The sequence below is a fragment of the Lonchura striata genome, chromosome 9, assembly GCF_050655825.1.
Source record: "Lonchura striata isolate lonStrDom1 chromosome 9, ASM5065582v1, whole genome shotgun sequence".
Classification (NCBI taxonomy): domain Eukaryota; kingdom Metazoa; phylum Chordata; class Aves; order Passeriformes; family Estrildidae; genus Lonchura; species Lonchura striata.
In genome coordinates, this window is record NC_140711.1 from 11,351,626 (window position 1) to 11,366,319 (window position 14,694).

General features: G+C 39.8%; 2 protein-coding genes across 37 annotated transcripts in view; one reads left to right on the forward strand and one right to left on the reverse strand.

Annotated features, from left to right (window-relative positions):
- Positions 1 to 14,694, forward strand: part of RHBDD1 (rhomboid domain containing 1) — a 98,077-nt gene that overhangs the window by 20,188 nt on the left and 63,195 nt on the right. For 25 of the 36 annotated variants that reach the window (XR_014957344.1, XR_014957350.1, XR_014957348.1 and 22 more), the window contains 2 exons: positions 3,960 to 5,689; positions 6,320 to 14,609. Coding sequence is in view for 2 of the 36 variants with exons in the window: in XM_021553669.4 (XP_021409344.2) it covers positions 3,960 to 4,075 (116 nt within the window). In the remaining 34 variants the exon portion in view is untranslated. Of the gene's footprint in view, positions 1 to 3,959; positions 6,171 to 6,319; positions 14,610 to 14,694 lie in introns of those variants that run through there. The other 11 variants (XM_021553669.4, XM_085587700.1, XR_014957370.1 and 8 more) reach the window with 10 other exon arrangements.
- COL4A4 (collagen type IV alpha 4 chain) overlaps positions 13,609 to 14,694 on the reverse strand; it is a 62,261-nt gene continuing 61,175 nt past the window's right edge. The window contains exon 46 of the mRNA XM_085587692.1: positions 13,609 to 14,563. Coding sequence (XP_085443818.1) covers positions 14,300 to 14,563 — 264 coding nt within the window. The 3' untranslated portion in view covers positions 13,609 to 14,299. The remainder of the gene's footprint in view (positions 14,564 to 14,694) is intronic.

The following is a 14,694-nucleotide window of genomic DNA, read 5'->3' on the forward strand; positions in this document are numbered from 1 at the left end:
AATAGCTGTCAGCCATCTTAGCCTAGGGACTGGTTAAGTAGCATGTTTATGTAGGGTTGTTTGAGTTGGTTAGTAAATTCTTTTCAATACCTGGGAAAGAAAGACATAATAAATTTAATGTATCAACCATTTTCAGTTAATAATGAGTTTAGCCTTGTTTTAGGTGAATTAACATCTGGAGAATTAGTAAATGGTTGGGAAATGCAGTCACATTATTTTATGCCATCTCTCCTGGAGTATTTTCAGTATCTGACTAAATGGTAGCTGTAAAACTAATCCCCTTAATTCTTTGCAGAAGAGCATCAAGTCCAGCAGTGGTCTCTATCCTCTTACTTCTGCATTGTAGCATTGATTATTTGTAGCAAATAGATGATCTGAGTGTGCAGTAAAATTTTGGCTTATAAGGAAATGATTGATGCTTTCTAAAAATGTTACCAGTGTGCTTTCAACAATTTGTTTACTTCAAAAAGAGTTTATTTTGGTGATACTGATAGAGGAAAGATGAGATTTTGAAGCATGATTAAAATAAATATAAAAATCCTTAATTATGAAGGGATTAAAGATTAAGTCTTTAACCATCTCCTCTCCTAACCAAAACAAATTATCAGACTTTTGAGGAGGGAATGGTTTTGTGTATTTGTCAATTTTACCATCTCCTTTTAAAAACAAGAGAGAGACAGAAACTGTTCAAGATTGTTCTGGCTTGCTCTTGTAACAGTCCAGCCATGTCTGGATTCATTGTATGTTACTTTCCTTCTGAACTCATTACCCTCAGCTACTTCTTGCTAATTTGATTTTTCATTTGTCAGCTGTTCTCAAGCATAGCACAGAAACAGTTATTTCCATTACTCTTCTTCACCAGTTTATGTTCAAGTCTGTAGGTGAGACATATTGGCATCAGCACCAGGAAGAATAGTTTGCTTCATAGAATGGCAAAATTCTTGTCATACATTGATAGAAACTGAAAGGGCTATGTTAGAAACAATAGCAAAGGCTAATGAATGTGGTCTGCTTGGAGCTGAGTAGGAAAAAATGGGGCAGTGATAAGTACTGAAAGCCAAAGCTCTCAGAATGTATAGCATGTCTGCATTTTGCAGAGAGAAGGACAGGAAAGAATAAAACCCATTTTGCCATTTTATATTTTTTATTCATTTGTAGTTTCTGTCTGACTTCTAACTCCAAATGCATTAAAAACACCTTGGAGTGAGCTGTGCAGGGAGGTTGTGGAGTCACTGTCTCTGGAGGTGTTTAGGAAAAGACTCAGGGCCAGGGTTTGCCCACCCAATGGGTGTTAGGTCATAGGTTGGACTCAATAATCTCAAATGTCTTTTCCAATGTCATTGATTCTGTGGAAAAAGAAAATATTTGGATGTTTATAAACTAAGATAAGTCCCATTTTATTAAATAGAACCCTTTAAACATTGGTATTTTTGCATTAAAAAGCAAGGCAAGTCAGGTGTTCAATATATTACACTGTATGTGATCTGTAGCTGCTTAGTAAACTTTATTCTGTTCTTATAACATAGTAACAGGGCTATACTATTTATGGAAGAGATAATTTATATAAAACTGGTATAACTGAAAGCCAACCAAGTGCTGGAAGTTGTTATGACATTTGATCAAATATCCAGATCTGAGCTCTCTGTTTTGGTTGGCTGTGTGGTCCTTGCTGGGTTCAAAAGAAATTGCTGCTGTCTGTGATTATCTTCTACAGCAAAGCCTCTCCAGAAGTAAGAGTTTTTGTAGAAATGAGAAGTGTCTGTTCTTTGTATGGGTATTTAAGTGTTTGTATAGTTTGGTTTTTGTATGGATACCACATTCAGTAGTGCCAGGACAGATGATGATACTGAAAATGGTAAGCTGTTCAACTGAAATGTTCTAGATTCTTCTTTAACACAAATAAAGCTAGCATGAAAAAGAAATACAGACATACTGCTTTGTGATACTTCTGCTATTTATTTGCTACACTCCTCTTATCAGACCTAATTACATATTTCTACTAGTGAGACTTTAACAGTTTGGTAGTTTGATATCTGAATCTTACAGAAATTGTCTTGCAAATCTAACCTAAAAATAAGGTCATAACTTTAGAGAAGAGGAAAAATCAAGTGAGAATGTTTGATGTAACATTTCTGTGGTATTGCATTAATACAGGTGTAGTTACATCTGTTGCAGTTACAGTGATTTTCTTGTTTTGCTCCAACATGCTTTAATTGTGAACTTAAGTAACAAAAGAAACTCCTACACAGAGTGACAGCATAGGGATGGGGGTCTCAGTCTTCTGTATTCACTACTAGAGCATGGTTCTAGTTCACAATAAATTTGTGAAATAGGCCATGGAAGGGTTAATGTTTTGTTCTATGTTTGTTGTACTTTATCCTTTGGTTTTATCTATCATCAGTGTTGTTGCAGTTTTCTGTATCCTTTACATGCAGACTTGGATTCCATTAGTCTTTAATTTGTTTTTGCTGATGTGTTGAAAAGCCTGTGTTGGTTTCTTGCACAGATGTCAGGTGGTGTTTCAGTAGTAGCAGCGATCTAATTACCATTTCTGAACACTGTGGCTTATAAATATTTTGATAAGATGAAGGTGTTATTTCATTAATATTTCTGCAGTAATTAAAAGAAAAAAGGTGTCAAGGAACTATTTTAGGTAACAGGATAATTTAAATATCTACAAGCAGATATAAATACATGTGTTTAAAACATCCAGACTTTGCTGTTCACCGTTTTGTTTGATGTAAAAAAATATCTTTTCTTCAACCTAAAGCTTGTCAAAATATATTGTCTAGCCTTCTAATTTTGGGTCAATATATAAGAGAGCATTTTTAATCTTTTTTATAACACCTCATTCTACTGCTAGTGATTATTAAAGCACATGTATATTTGAAGGGTTGAGCATATTTTATGGGGACTATGCAAAGACTTGTCTTAACTGTGTAAGTTGTATCTGTTTCCTTGAATAAAAATTAACCTTGGATGCTGTATAGAAAATAAATGTCTTTATAAGAAACTTTAATATTTAGTTGACAATTTTACTACTGGAAAGATTTTTTTTAGAAAGACAAGTAGTTTAATTATAATTATTCAAAAATCAATTATAAATCTACAGCATTACGATGCCGTTTTAATCGTATGTGGGGAAGGTGAAAACTTAAGAAATGCTGAATGTTACAAAGGTTTTATTACCTTTAAAGCAAATTTGCTTGCCCTTAACACTCTAATTCTGCTCAGAAGGCAGGCTGTGATTTTTGTTTCCCAGAGCCCCTCAGCTGAGCTGGTGTGAGTAACCAAGCATGGTTTCTCTGCTGGGTGCCTCGATGGGAATTCTGGAGAGCTGCTGGAAGGGACTGTCCTGCCTCCTCGGGGTGCCAGGGCCCAGAGCTGTGGGGCTGGCTGTGCTCTTGCTGCTCAGAGCTCAGATTATTTTGTTTGCAGCTGGAATGCTTGGGCTGCCACGTGTCCTTCCCTTGTGAAACTGCTGCCATCTGCTGTGGGTCTGCACATGTTGGGCTCGGTACTAAAAGCAAACACAAAAGCTGCTTTTACCAGAACCAACTGCTGAGGGCACTGAAATAGTTTAACATTCTGGAGTTCACTGTTGTAAAGCAGGGATTGTGAAAAATGTGAATACTTGTTATTCTTAATGGGTTAATACTTGTTAGATGTTCTTTTTGTTGTGGTTTGTTGTTTGGTTTGGTTTTGTTGTTGGGCTAGGGTGGTTTTTTGGGTGGTGGTAGCTTTATTGTTTGGGGAAGTTTTCTGGTTTTGGTTTTTCTTTTTATTTGACTGTCTTTAAGAGCAGTTTCTGGACGTCATAATTGCCCTGAAACCATCAGAATTGAAAACATTAGATTCCCCGTCTCCTTTGTGTAGTGATGCTTTGGCTTACAGGATATATGTGCATTTTTCTCCTATTACAGACCAATATAGCAGTTGTTTTTCATTGTGTCTTGTAGATTTTGGTGGAGGAACACACAATCATGGGCAGCGACCTTATGGGTTTTGGTTCCCACCTGAGAACTCAGAAGAGGACATGAGAAGGCGAAGGCTTCATAGGTTTGACAGACGATGAAGTTGGCAGGTGTTGGTGTAAAGTGCTATTCAGACTTACCAAAATATTTACAGATTTATTTGTAATTTGTAGTTTACAGAATCACTTATAATCTTTTTCCATTTTTTTAACTACTTGTTGCAAAACTGCATATGATTTTGTGAGTTCAGACTCAAGTTGGAACTTGAATAAGAAATGTGAGATAAGAATCAAAATGTGATTTTTGGTTATCTCCATCTTAATGCACCTTAAATGGAAGAAGACCGATGGTTTTACCAAACTGTCTTTGCTTCCTTAAATTATTTTGTATAGCTTTAAGAATTCATTGGCTTCTTGACTGTTGATATTCTCAGACAATAGGTTTTCTTCATCCATTGCAACTGAAATGCTACGTTTTCTATGTAACTTTAAAACTATGCAATTTTTCCTTACAAACCTTTCTCAGTTATCTGTGCTGACCAGCTCATTTTTTGGGATTGCCATGTGAAATGACACTTGAAAAGATTGCTTTGATAACAGTGGCTAGGTCATGTGAATCTAGGCTTAAGCTCTTGAGCAGACAAGTATTTGTAGCTGTCCTTCCCCAGCTGTCCTTCCCAAGAAAGTTATTTAATACAAACTTCAGTGTTGCAGTCTTCCTCATACCATATTATCTAGAGCTTGGATGAGATAAAACTGAGTTGTTACTACTTATGTTTTCCTAAAGCCTTTCTTAATATTTATGTTTTAAATCAAAAACTGCCTTCAGCTCTATCCTTTACAGAGCTGAAATAATTTGTTAGGAATTTTGTGTAAAGGTGTGTGGCTATGTCATACAAAGCATATATTTATTTAGTAATACACTTTTTTTGAAGCGTCTATTTCTCTTTCTAAGAAGGCTTGGTATTTGTATATGCTGTTCATGCAGCTTTAAAATTTCCACTATTTCTCAATATTTATCTAGTTTGAAGACCAATATCAGACCTGAGAGTTTGTAGATTTGTGGAGATCATTCCTAAACACAGGCTACCTTGAATTCTTCATTTTTGAGAATTTCTTTGCCCAACCAGAGGAGCTGACAGGAGACCTGAGAGCTCAGTTGTCCCTCTGTGCACACCCTCCACACAAGGCTGTTCTGCCTGTGGCACTGCTGCCTCTCAGTGTTAACTGATGAACCTGAGGGGCTTTGGTTCCAGTATAGCCCTGAAAATCACTCCTTGTCCAGGCGTTTTATCCTCAGAATGAAAGAACTTGGGGATGTTCCTCTAAAACTATTGCAGAAGAGGTGTGATTGCAGAAGAATAATTTGGTTATTGGCTCTTGACACAGACCTGTTGGAATCTCCTCACAGCACTGATGGAGTTGAGGATTAGGATAAGCAGTTTAAGAGTTTCACCAACCTGTGCTTTATGAAGTCTACCTTTCTATGAGGTTATTTTTTGAATATAAAAAACAGTGCTGTATATTTCATACAGAAAAATGTCCTGAAAGGGAATTTTTTACTGTGTTCTTTAAATAAATAGTACCTGCCCTTTCTGTTTGTAGCTAATGTATGTAGGAGAAGCTGTTGTTTGCTGGCAAAAGCACACTATCAGGATGCAGACTTTGTGCTCTGGGTTTTGGGACACAACGGGCACAACTGCAATGGGACTCCAGGTACAGACAGAATGCTGATTTCTGGGGTGTTCTTGGGCTTGGGTTGTTTTGTTTTGTATATATGCAATAGCCATAGAATACACTCTTATAGAAGACCAACTTTTTTATGTTCACTGAAAATAAGTCTCAAAAACCTACATATTTTTCTCAGGAGGTAATAATTGGATGTAAATGAGAATAATGTAGCATTGGTTCCTCAGAAATTCTTTAATGCTCTGGTCAGAAGTTGCAGTGTAACATACTGTGTGTGATAAACTCTGATATTTTTCTTATTTAAAAGCACAGGATGTGCTGCTAGTCAGGTGAAAAAAGATACTTAAGGAAAATCAAAAACCTGATGACAATTCTATAAGCACTTGGTTTTGTAAAGTGAGCTTAGACGTATATGCCATTAAATATTCACAAAAACTGTCAGTACTAATAAATGTTCCACTGTTTTGACATTTTTTGTATACAGAATTGAAATAAATATTTTTTAACATTTAAAGCTGTTTGGTTTTAATTGTAGTGATTAATAATGTGTATATTTGAAATGACAGAGCTGCTGCTATGTTGTTAGAAATGAAGACTTGTGACACCAAGGGGGTAGGTTGATTGTATTGGGACTAACTTTGTTTCTTTTTAATTTAGGGGAAGTTTTGGAGTTAGATTGTTGAAAAGTTCTGCTACATACAATATTTGGAAGGTTTAGTAACGGCTGCTCATTGCAGGTGGGTTGGATTGGATGGCCTTTAAAGGGCCCTTCTAACCCAAACTATTCTGTGAGTCCTCAGCAGGATTTTTGTCATTAAAGCCCCCATCAAATAGTTTTCAGAGCACTGCTGAGGGCAGATGTGGCAGATGAATCCCCAGTGTGCTCTGTTGCACTTGGTCTCTTCTGGGACAAAAATTAAGGGCAGTTACCCAGGTGAGTGTTGGACCTTGCTTCTTCTCTGGCCCTGGTCACTGCCTGTGTTAAGTAAGGGCTCTTGAAGAAAATGTAGCTTTGTATAAAATATTTCAGCATCTGCAGTTTGATCCTTTGTTGTAGGAGCTGTGATTTCTTGTGAGTTTTTTATACTTCCTCTAAACTCTGTGATCAGGTACCATGTAACAAATTCCACTCCCTAATTAATCCTAATCAGCAGACTTGTTAATGGGTGCATTCTTGAAATTTAATGGTTGAATGACCTAACATATTACTGTTAATAAATAAGGGTTTCTCACAGTCCAGAATTAAGATGGGATGAAAGAACTGTGTTACGCTTTTAAAATTATTGTCCCTCTTTCATCTTGTCTTTAAGCACAGGCAAATTTTGTGCTTTTGTGGCAGTGTGTTTTCCCTGGCAGCACCACTTCTCCTAAAGAGAAAAAAATTCCCCTTAAAATACCAAGAAAACAGTATTTATATAGGCATATAGGGTGTAGTAGGAGATAGTGAAGGGACTGGCCACTTCAGGCTAGCAGTTTTGCCTTTTTTTTTCTGCCTGCAGGACTAAAGTGACTTTCTCTGGCCATCCCTTGCTGTTTAATTATGATACCCCTATGTACCAAGTTCCTATATGCTGTTATGTAATAGCAGAGAACTGCTGAACCTTTGAAGCTGCTGCTTCTCTCCAGAGGTGAGTGTGGAGATAGCCCAGCACGGGGGAGTGAACAGTTTGGGAAGGAGTTCGGGTCCAGCTGCCCTCCATGCTGCTGGGAGGGGATGGGAATGGGGCTTACTCTCCTTTTCTCCTCTGATTCCATGGCTGGGGAATTGTGCCTCTTTGGGTTCAGCACTGAGGGACTGAATGTGGATTGTGCTTCCTCACCACAGCTGGCCAGCAGATCCTGGTGTTTGTGCTGTGGCTTCTGGAGTGTGCAGACATGAAGGACAGAGTCATTGCATGGGTTTATCATAAGCTTCTCATTGTTCCCTATATAAAACAAAAATTTCTTACTTGTTACCAGATTTCAGAAGGCAAGAAAATGTTAACACTTCTGAGCTTTCAGTCGTAGGAGCTGCTTCGGAAGGAGTGTCTAAAAAGTCTTACAATAAATTCTGATATCCATTTACTCATTCAGGAGCTGGGAAAACTGGAGAAACTCAGTTTTTCATACAACTCAAATATGGTTTGGGCGTTTTTGTTTCTATGATCTGCTGGGATGGTGAAGCAATTGGGTTAGTGAAAGAGCAGATCAAGGATACGTATGACAGCATTCCTCTGCTGCACAAGAGCAGCAGTAAACTCAGCTCTCTTGTCTTATTTATCAGCAGATAATTTGCAGCAAAAGGAGTGCAAGCAAAATATTTCTAAACATGCAGATAGTGAACTTCCCAAATAAGCTAGAGGCATTCCAAATTTCCTTCTGTCTCTTTGGAGCAGGTTAAACAAGTACCCCTTCAGGGCAGATCAGTCATAAATGTACTTGCCTTGGTGCAGAATGTTGGATTAGGTCTGGTCCATCAGCAAACCATTCTTTCCAGGGATCATTTAAGAGAGATGGGTGTGCAGCCACTTCTGTGAATCCCTGTTTTCTTTCCTTATGCATGGAACAATTGAAAGAATGGCCCCTAAATACATACAATATTAGTGAGTATGGAATGGCCTCTTTGCCAACTTAAAAATTATAAAGTATTTATGTATGAAGTTCTGCAGCTGAGAAGGCTGTTGTGACATCATTTATGCAGAGAATACAACCTGTCTGTGGCCAAAACTTCTGTAACATCTGGTACCATTTATTGCAACTATTTCACTTTCTTACCTACATCTTAAATGTTTAAGCACAATAGAGTTACAGAATTCTAAAATACTAATCTGTTTTGTAGTTTTTAAAATGTAGACATGAAGAGTCAGACTACAGCAATAACTGCCTTAGAGTAGCCATTTTTATTTTTTTTTACTTCCCATCAGAATTTGATTGATTTCTGCCCATGAGAAGGTTTAATCTTCACTTCAATGAAAGCACCAATTTGGAGTGGTGTTTGCCATGTGCATGGAAGACTAAATTCTGGAAAAGTTCTTGTTTTCCTGTGTACTGAAACTTTGTTTTACCAAGCAGAACCTCATGTCACTTTGGGACTTGAGTGCTTAATTCCAAATCTTGCTATAAACCAGCCAGGAGAAACACACAGGAACAAAACAGAGTCTGTAGGGTGGTACCTTACTGTGGGTCTTCCCTTAGGACTTGGTTGGGATTTGTCTCACATTCTGCATTTCTAGTTCAGTGAATCTGTGGAAAACATTTAAATATGTGGAATTTCAAATCCCACAAAGCTCAAGCTTGTCTTCTGTGAAGCAGTGGGGCAGTGTGTGGTCAAGCACAAGGTGAGCTGTGCTGTGAGCTCTGTGAGCTGCCTTACATGGAGGAACTGTCTTTGTTGGACAGGTTCACTCCAGAATTATAAATATGGAGTTGTTTTTACTTTGCACTTATAAAATGTCACCTCTAATTGAACTTTCAGTACCTTCTGGAACATCTGGATGAAGTGACTAGGAAAGGGGAAAGCTGTTAAGTATGAATATGGAGCAGCATCTGTCGGAGTGCTGTTGGGGATTTTTTTCTCCACCTGGCTGGTTTTCCAGATGGTTCAGGTGGGCAGAATTTCAGCAGCTGTTTTTGTTGTTTGGTCAGTTTAAAATGCTGATTTCTGAAATCAGATCCAGTCATGAAATAGATCCCCGATTTGATGAAGCAATTGCTTCACCTGCTGGAAAGTTCTTACCAGAGCTGCCTGAATTTTTTTATTGTTTTGAAGACTGATGGGCTCTGTCCTTGCCTGACTGCTGCTTCTCACAGCTGGCTTTGAAGAGATCCTTTTTCTTGCAAACAATTGTTCCCCATTTCAGCTCCTCCCCATGGCCTTGGATGGTTGTTTTCTGTCTTGCTCAGTTCTAATGCAAGTCAAGCCTTAGGACACAAGTCCTCTTCTGTGCAGCATTTGTCTGTGGATGGCCACTGAGTGGAGTTACAAGTTACTTAAGGATTGCTTGTATGGCCTGGAAGGGCTGGGAGTCAGTCTGGGACATCAGTGTGAGATGGTCATGTGGAGTGACAGAAACAAGCTCCCACATGGCCATGGTTTGTGTCCTGAGCCTGCATGAAGGTACAGGTCAGAGCATTGTGAGGGCTGCTGGTGTGGCCCCACATGCTGTGCTGGAGGGCTGGCACAGTCCCTGCAGGCTGGCCCTGAGTGCCCAGAGCAGGTGTGGTGCAGAGCACATTCAGTCTGCTCCAGAGCGTGCTTCAAAGCTTTAGGGGGATCCTTTTCAAACAAGTGAGCTGCCTGGGTTAATGGATAAAAGGTTTGCTTAATTTGCCTTAAATACAGGCAAAAAATGCATGGACTGTAGGAATTCTGGGTTTGACTGCTTTCATGCTACTTTTGTTTTCCTCTGGTGCTTATGAACCAACCAAATTAGGAAAGAGGTTTCTTTGGTTAAGAGTTTGCCCTGGAAGAATCCCTGGATCAGTTTTGCTTAAACTTGTTGCACATAATAATGTGGTTCTGGGAATGACCTATCCCAGTGCAGGTACTGCCACAAAAGGGCTGCAGCCTGTGGAGGAACAATGTCAAAGCACAGGAAGAGAGTGAGAAGGAAGGTGCAGCACAGAGAGGCCACTTTGTACTTGGAACATCACCTGTCCCAAGAAGCTTCTGGCTGTCCCCTGCCTCACTGAGGGGTCTGACTGGCACTTGCTGTGGTGACAAGGGAGCAGAGTGGGGCCTGGAGTGAGTTGACCCTGGGAAACTTGGAGGAAAGGTATGTTAAGGTTTGTCAACTTTTTCCCCAAAATAATAAATAGAATGCCCTGAGCTGAGACTGTTTAGCCCCCAACAGTACTTGGTAAATGATTTCCCCATCTATATGCCAACCAATGAATTTTCTTGCTCTTTGTCCTCCTGTTTTCTTTCCTGTCCTGCTGGGGGGGTGAAGCAGCTGGGCAGGTGTGTGGCTGCCAGCCAGGGCCAGCTCCCAGCCCTAGCAGCTCCCAGCATGTGACAAGCAGGGACCTGGGGCAGCAAGGCCTGGCCATGGCCCCTGCACTGCTTCTGTAGGAGCAGTGTCAGCTCACAGACCCCAGCCAAGCACCTCCTCTGTCTGGAGCTGAAGCATCTTTGCTGTCCTCTCACTCTGACACCTGTTCTATGCTTGTGGATTGTGGACTCCAAATACAGAAGCTCTGTTGTACACAGGTGAATTTGAAGTACTCTGAAATACCATTTTTACAGCACAGCACTAGTATGATAAAATGAGTGATACCTGTTTTAAGTTTTGTTTTAGTCTCTCTCTTTTGACACACTCTGTATACACCAAAAGATGACATTCCAGATATGTTTTCAGTATTGGCTTGTGTATCTCCTTCCTTGTAATGAAAAACACCAAATGAAGCAAAAATTGGCACACTTCTTGTGAGCAGATCAGGTTTCAGGCCTGCAGTGGTTTCTTTCCACTTGTTATCCTCTAGAAATCCTGATGCACAGGGATGTGAGGGATAAGAATCTGTCACCTGCCCTGGGATTTGCCTTGAGTTACAACCAGGATCTTTCCTGTGTCCTGGCCATGGTTTGCTATGGTGATAGGCATGCAATTTTCATTGGAAATCACTGGTTCCGAGTTTAATTTCAGGGGAGTTCACCCCAAATTGCTCCAGTTTCAGTGAACTCCAAGTGCAGCCATCATAATTTTCTGTGTTGCTCTTAATATCCTGCCTGCTGTTGAGGATAAAATTCACTTCTTGGCTGGGCCTGCACAAGATCCAAACTCTGGAATGCCATAATAAGGGTAATTTGGACTTCAAGGGCCAGCACAAGGCCATTGCTTTTAGGGGTGTTTTTACTCTTAACAGTTTCAGCTATGCGTTTTCACACTTAATTTCATAAATAGGTTCCCTATGAATAATTTACCAATTATTTTTCTGCTTTTAGTCACTGGACAAATGATTGCAGAGTTAAAGCATCTGCTGCTTTTTACATAGAACTATTTTACTTGCTGTGTAATATTAAGCAATTTATCTGCAATTTAATTTTGAATTAGTACAATATTTCTGACAAATGCCTTATGGAGTTAACTGAGCATGGAACAGGAATGTACAGACTTAGGAAATATCTGACCTATCAGTAGTAGCTTAAAATACATTTCCTATATATGTTCTTACAGACCACAGTAAAATGGAACTGGCACAGTTGCAAAAACTCTGCATTAAGATGATACACGAATATGGGGGCTTTTTATGGCAAACAAAACACTGTGGGGTGTTTTTAAATCAAACAAAAGAGCAATATGGTAAAATGCTGTGAAATAGCCTATTTAAATTATTGGTGAGGCTTTTTGCTGATGTTTTAAAGAGTTTTTGGTGCATTTGTTCAAGTTACATGAACACAGATGCGATTCCAAAAACCCTTTTTATTCCTTTGTTTTCTCCTTGTCCCTATGACCCAGTTTGCAGTAACACAGTGCATAAGGTTTTGGTTATTGTTTACCTCAGTGCAGTTTATACCAAAGCCCCACTTTGCTTTCCAGGAAAGGCACAGCCCCTCTCCAGAGTTTCTCACCCAAAAAGAGGCTGCAGATGAGTGACAGAGGGGCTGGTGAGCACTGTCAGGTGAGGCTCATAAAAGAGACCTCAGTGTAGAATCAGCTAAATCCATCAGGAAATAGGGCCCTCACCTGAGCCACTGGGTGTTTGTTCCTGAGACTGTGAGCAGCAGCTCCCAGCCCCTGGGGCTTTGGCTGAGGCCTTTTTGCAAGCACAGCTTGCACACCTTGGAGAACAGGTGGCCTAAGCACTGCTGCTCCTCTCCACCCACTGCTTTCTTCCCACAGGAAGCTCCTGAGCTGCTCAGCACCTCACAGACTTTGGCGTTTATGTCAGACTGGAGAGCTGCTCTCCCCTGCTTGTAGGATGCTGCCTGAGTCAGGAGGGGAGTTCAGGGGAATTCCTGCATACAGGTCAGTGGCAGTGATTGGCCCCTGCTGCAGTGTCACATCTGCCAGGTGCAGGCAGGATCACCTGAGACTGACCCAAGAGGGAAATGTTCCCTGGCACAGGTGGGAATAGCACATGCCCCAGGAGGGCTCCTGACCCTTGCCCAGGTGAAAGGGCACAGTCAGTTGACCACCAGAGCACATTGGAGAGATTTGGTTGGTTGTATCAGGAGGAAGTTGCACTGTCAGATGTATTTACACTCGACTGGACTTATCCTCTGACTTTTATTTTCCTCTGGCTGAGCCTGGAATGTCTGTTTTTCCTGCTCTTTGAGTTTGTGTATCCAGCTTTTAAATTGGCTGATCAGCCTGTTGTGCTCGTGATGGCTTCAGAGGGAGTTTGCTTTGAATTAGGACCCTTGGATGAAGATTGAGTTTCCTTGAAAATCCTTTTGCTGGGGGCACCTCAGTGAACACAAATTGAAATGAAAAGTGCTGGAAAAAGCATTTGATTCCATTTTAGTAAAATGTGGCTTATTTGAGTGATAAAAGGAGCATTTGTGGCCTTTCTGTACATGATGGATTCTACACTTGCAATCTGTGTTTTCAGATGTTTCCCCGTGATACAGAACATTTTGGGTTTTACAGATGAATGAAGAAGGTACAAGCATGTTTTCATTTTTTCAAAAGGTGATTAGTGCTTTAGGATATGAACATTTTTACAATCATTGCTTTAAAAAATAGAAAGGGTCTTCAGAGCTGTCATTCCATAAGGATCTTAATGGTAATGGTTCTTTTTTTTGTGGTGTATTTACAAAGAAGGAAAAAATGAACACAGTTTATTGTCCTAACACTTCATATATTCATCACTCAGATAAGTTCACCCATTTTATCACCATGTCACTCTTTCTTTTCAGTTAATACTAGAAATTGCTTTGTTTCTTCAGAAATTTGGATTAGAGTTTAATAATTTAATGCAATTGCTGTTAGAAATTAATTGTAAATATAAATAGAGGTTTTTAAGGATTTGTTATCTCAGCTAATTTTATTTTCTTACATAATCTGCTGTTAAATGGATTTGCAGCTTTTGTTGTTTATGAAAGCCCGATTAACAATTTTTTCAGAGTCTAGTTCAGTCCTGCAGTGGTAAAAGACTTTGATCTTCATTGTTTTAATTATTAGATTATTTTTTAACAATTACACTTTTCCCTTCCCTCAGAAACAGCAAGTGCAAAGTTTCTTTAGCTTGGGAAATTCAGCTACAGGGCTTTGACATTTATATGTTTGCACAATTCTATTGGTATGGATAAATATTTATAATATGCCATGTAAATGCACATATTCTTCCTCCTGTAAATGCAATTTCTAACAGGAAATCCATTCTCTTGCACAACAGGTATGATGTCCTTGGTCTTCCAGCTTGACTTAATCCTCCAAGCTCACCTTGTTCCCTGTACTTTACAGCAGTGGACTCCAATGGGACAGAGTTTTGTCTTAATGAATTATTTTACACGAGATTTTACTGCCTGTGGATGTGTGTACATGGGTGGATGAGGTTCAGCAGATCCCTCATCTTTGTCTCATTTTTCCATTCCAACAAAGAACAGTGCTGCACACTTTGACACATATTCAAACACGAGCTGCTATTTAAACCTTTGGCATGTTGCTCATCCTCCCACAAGCCTCTCTCTGTAGCTGCCTGCTTTTGGTTTGCTTCTTAGCCATGCTTCAGGCATACCTGGCATCTACTGATTTTTTTCCTCTGCTCTTGTCCTTCTTTAAGAGTCCCTGACAGGGGGGCTGATGCAAACTGCAGGTCAGGCATCACAGTGGTCAGCCAGAAACTGTATTCATTAGCAAAGAACTGACATGTTCCCCGCTGGCCCTGGCACTCGATGAATGGTGCTGATCTGAAGTCTTCCAGGCAGCTTCCAGGTGACATGAGGGACTGCCCACCACCTTGGTCACCAGATCCAGTGTGCTGGAAAGAACAAAGAGACAACTTGGTAACTGTGCATGAAAAATAGGTAAATGATGTTAAGCTTTTTGCCTACTTGCTTTTAACTGTGCCATTTTTTGTAATCTTATATTGGAGTAAGATTCTTTTGCTGG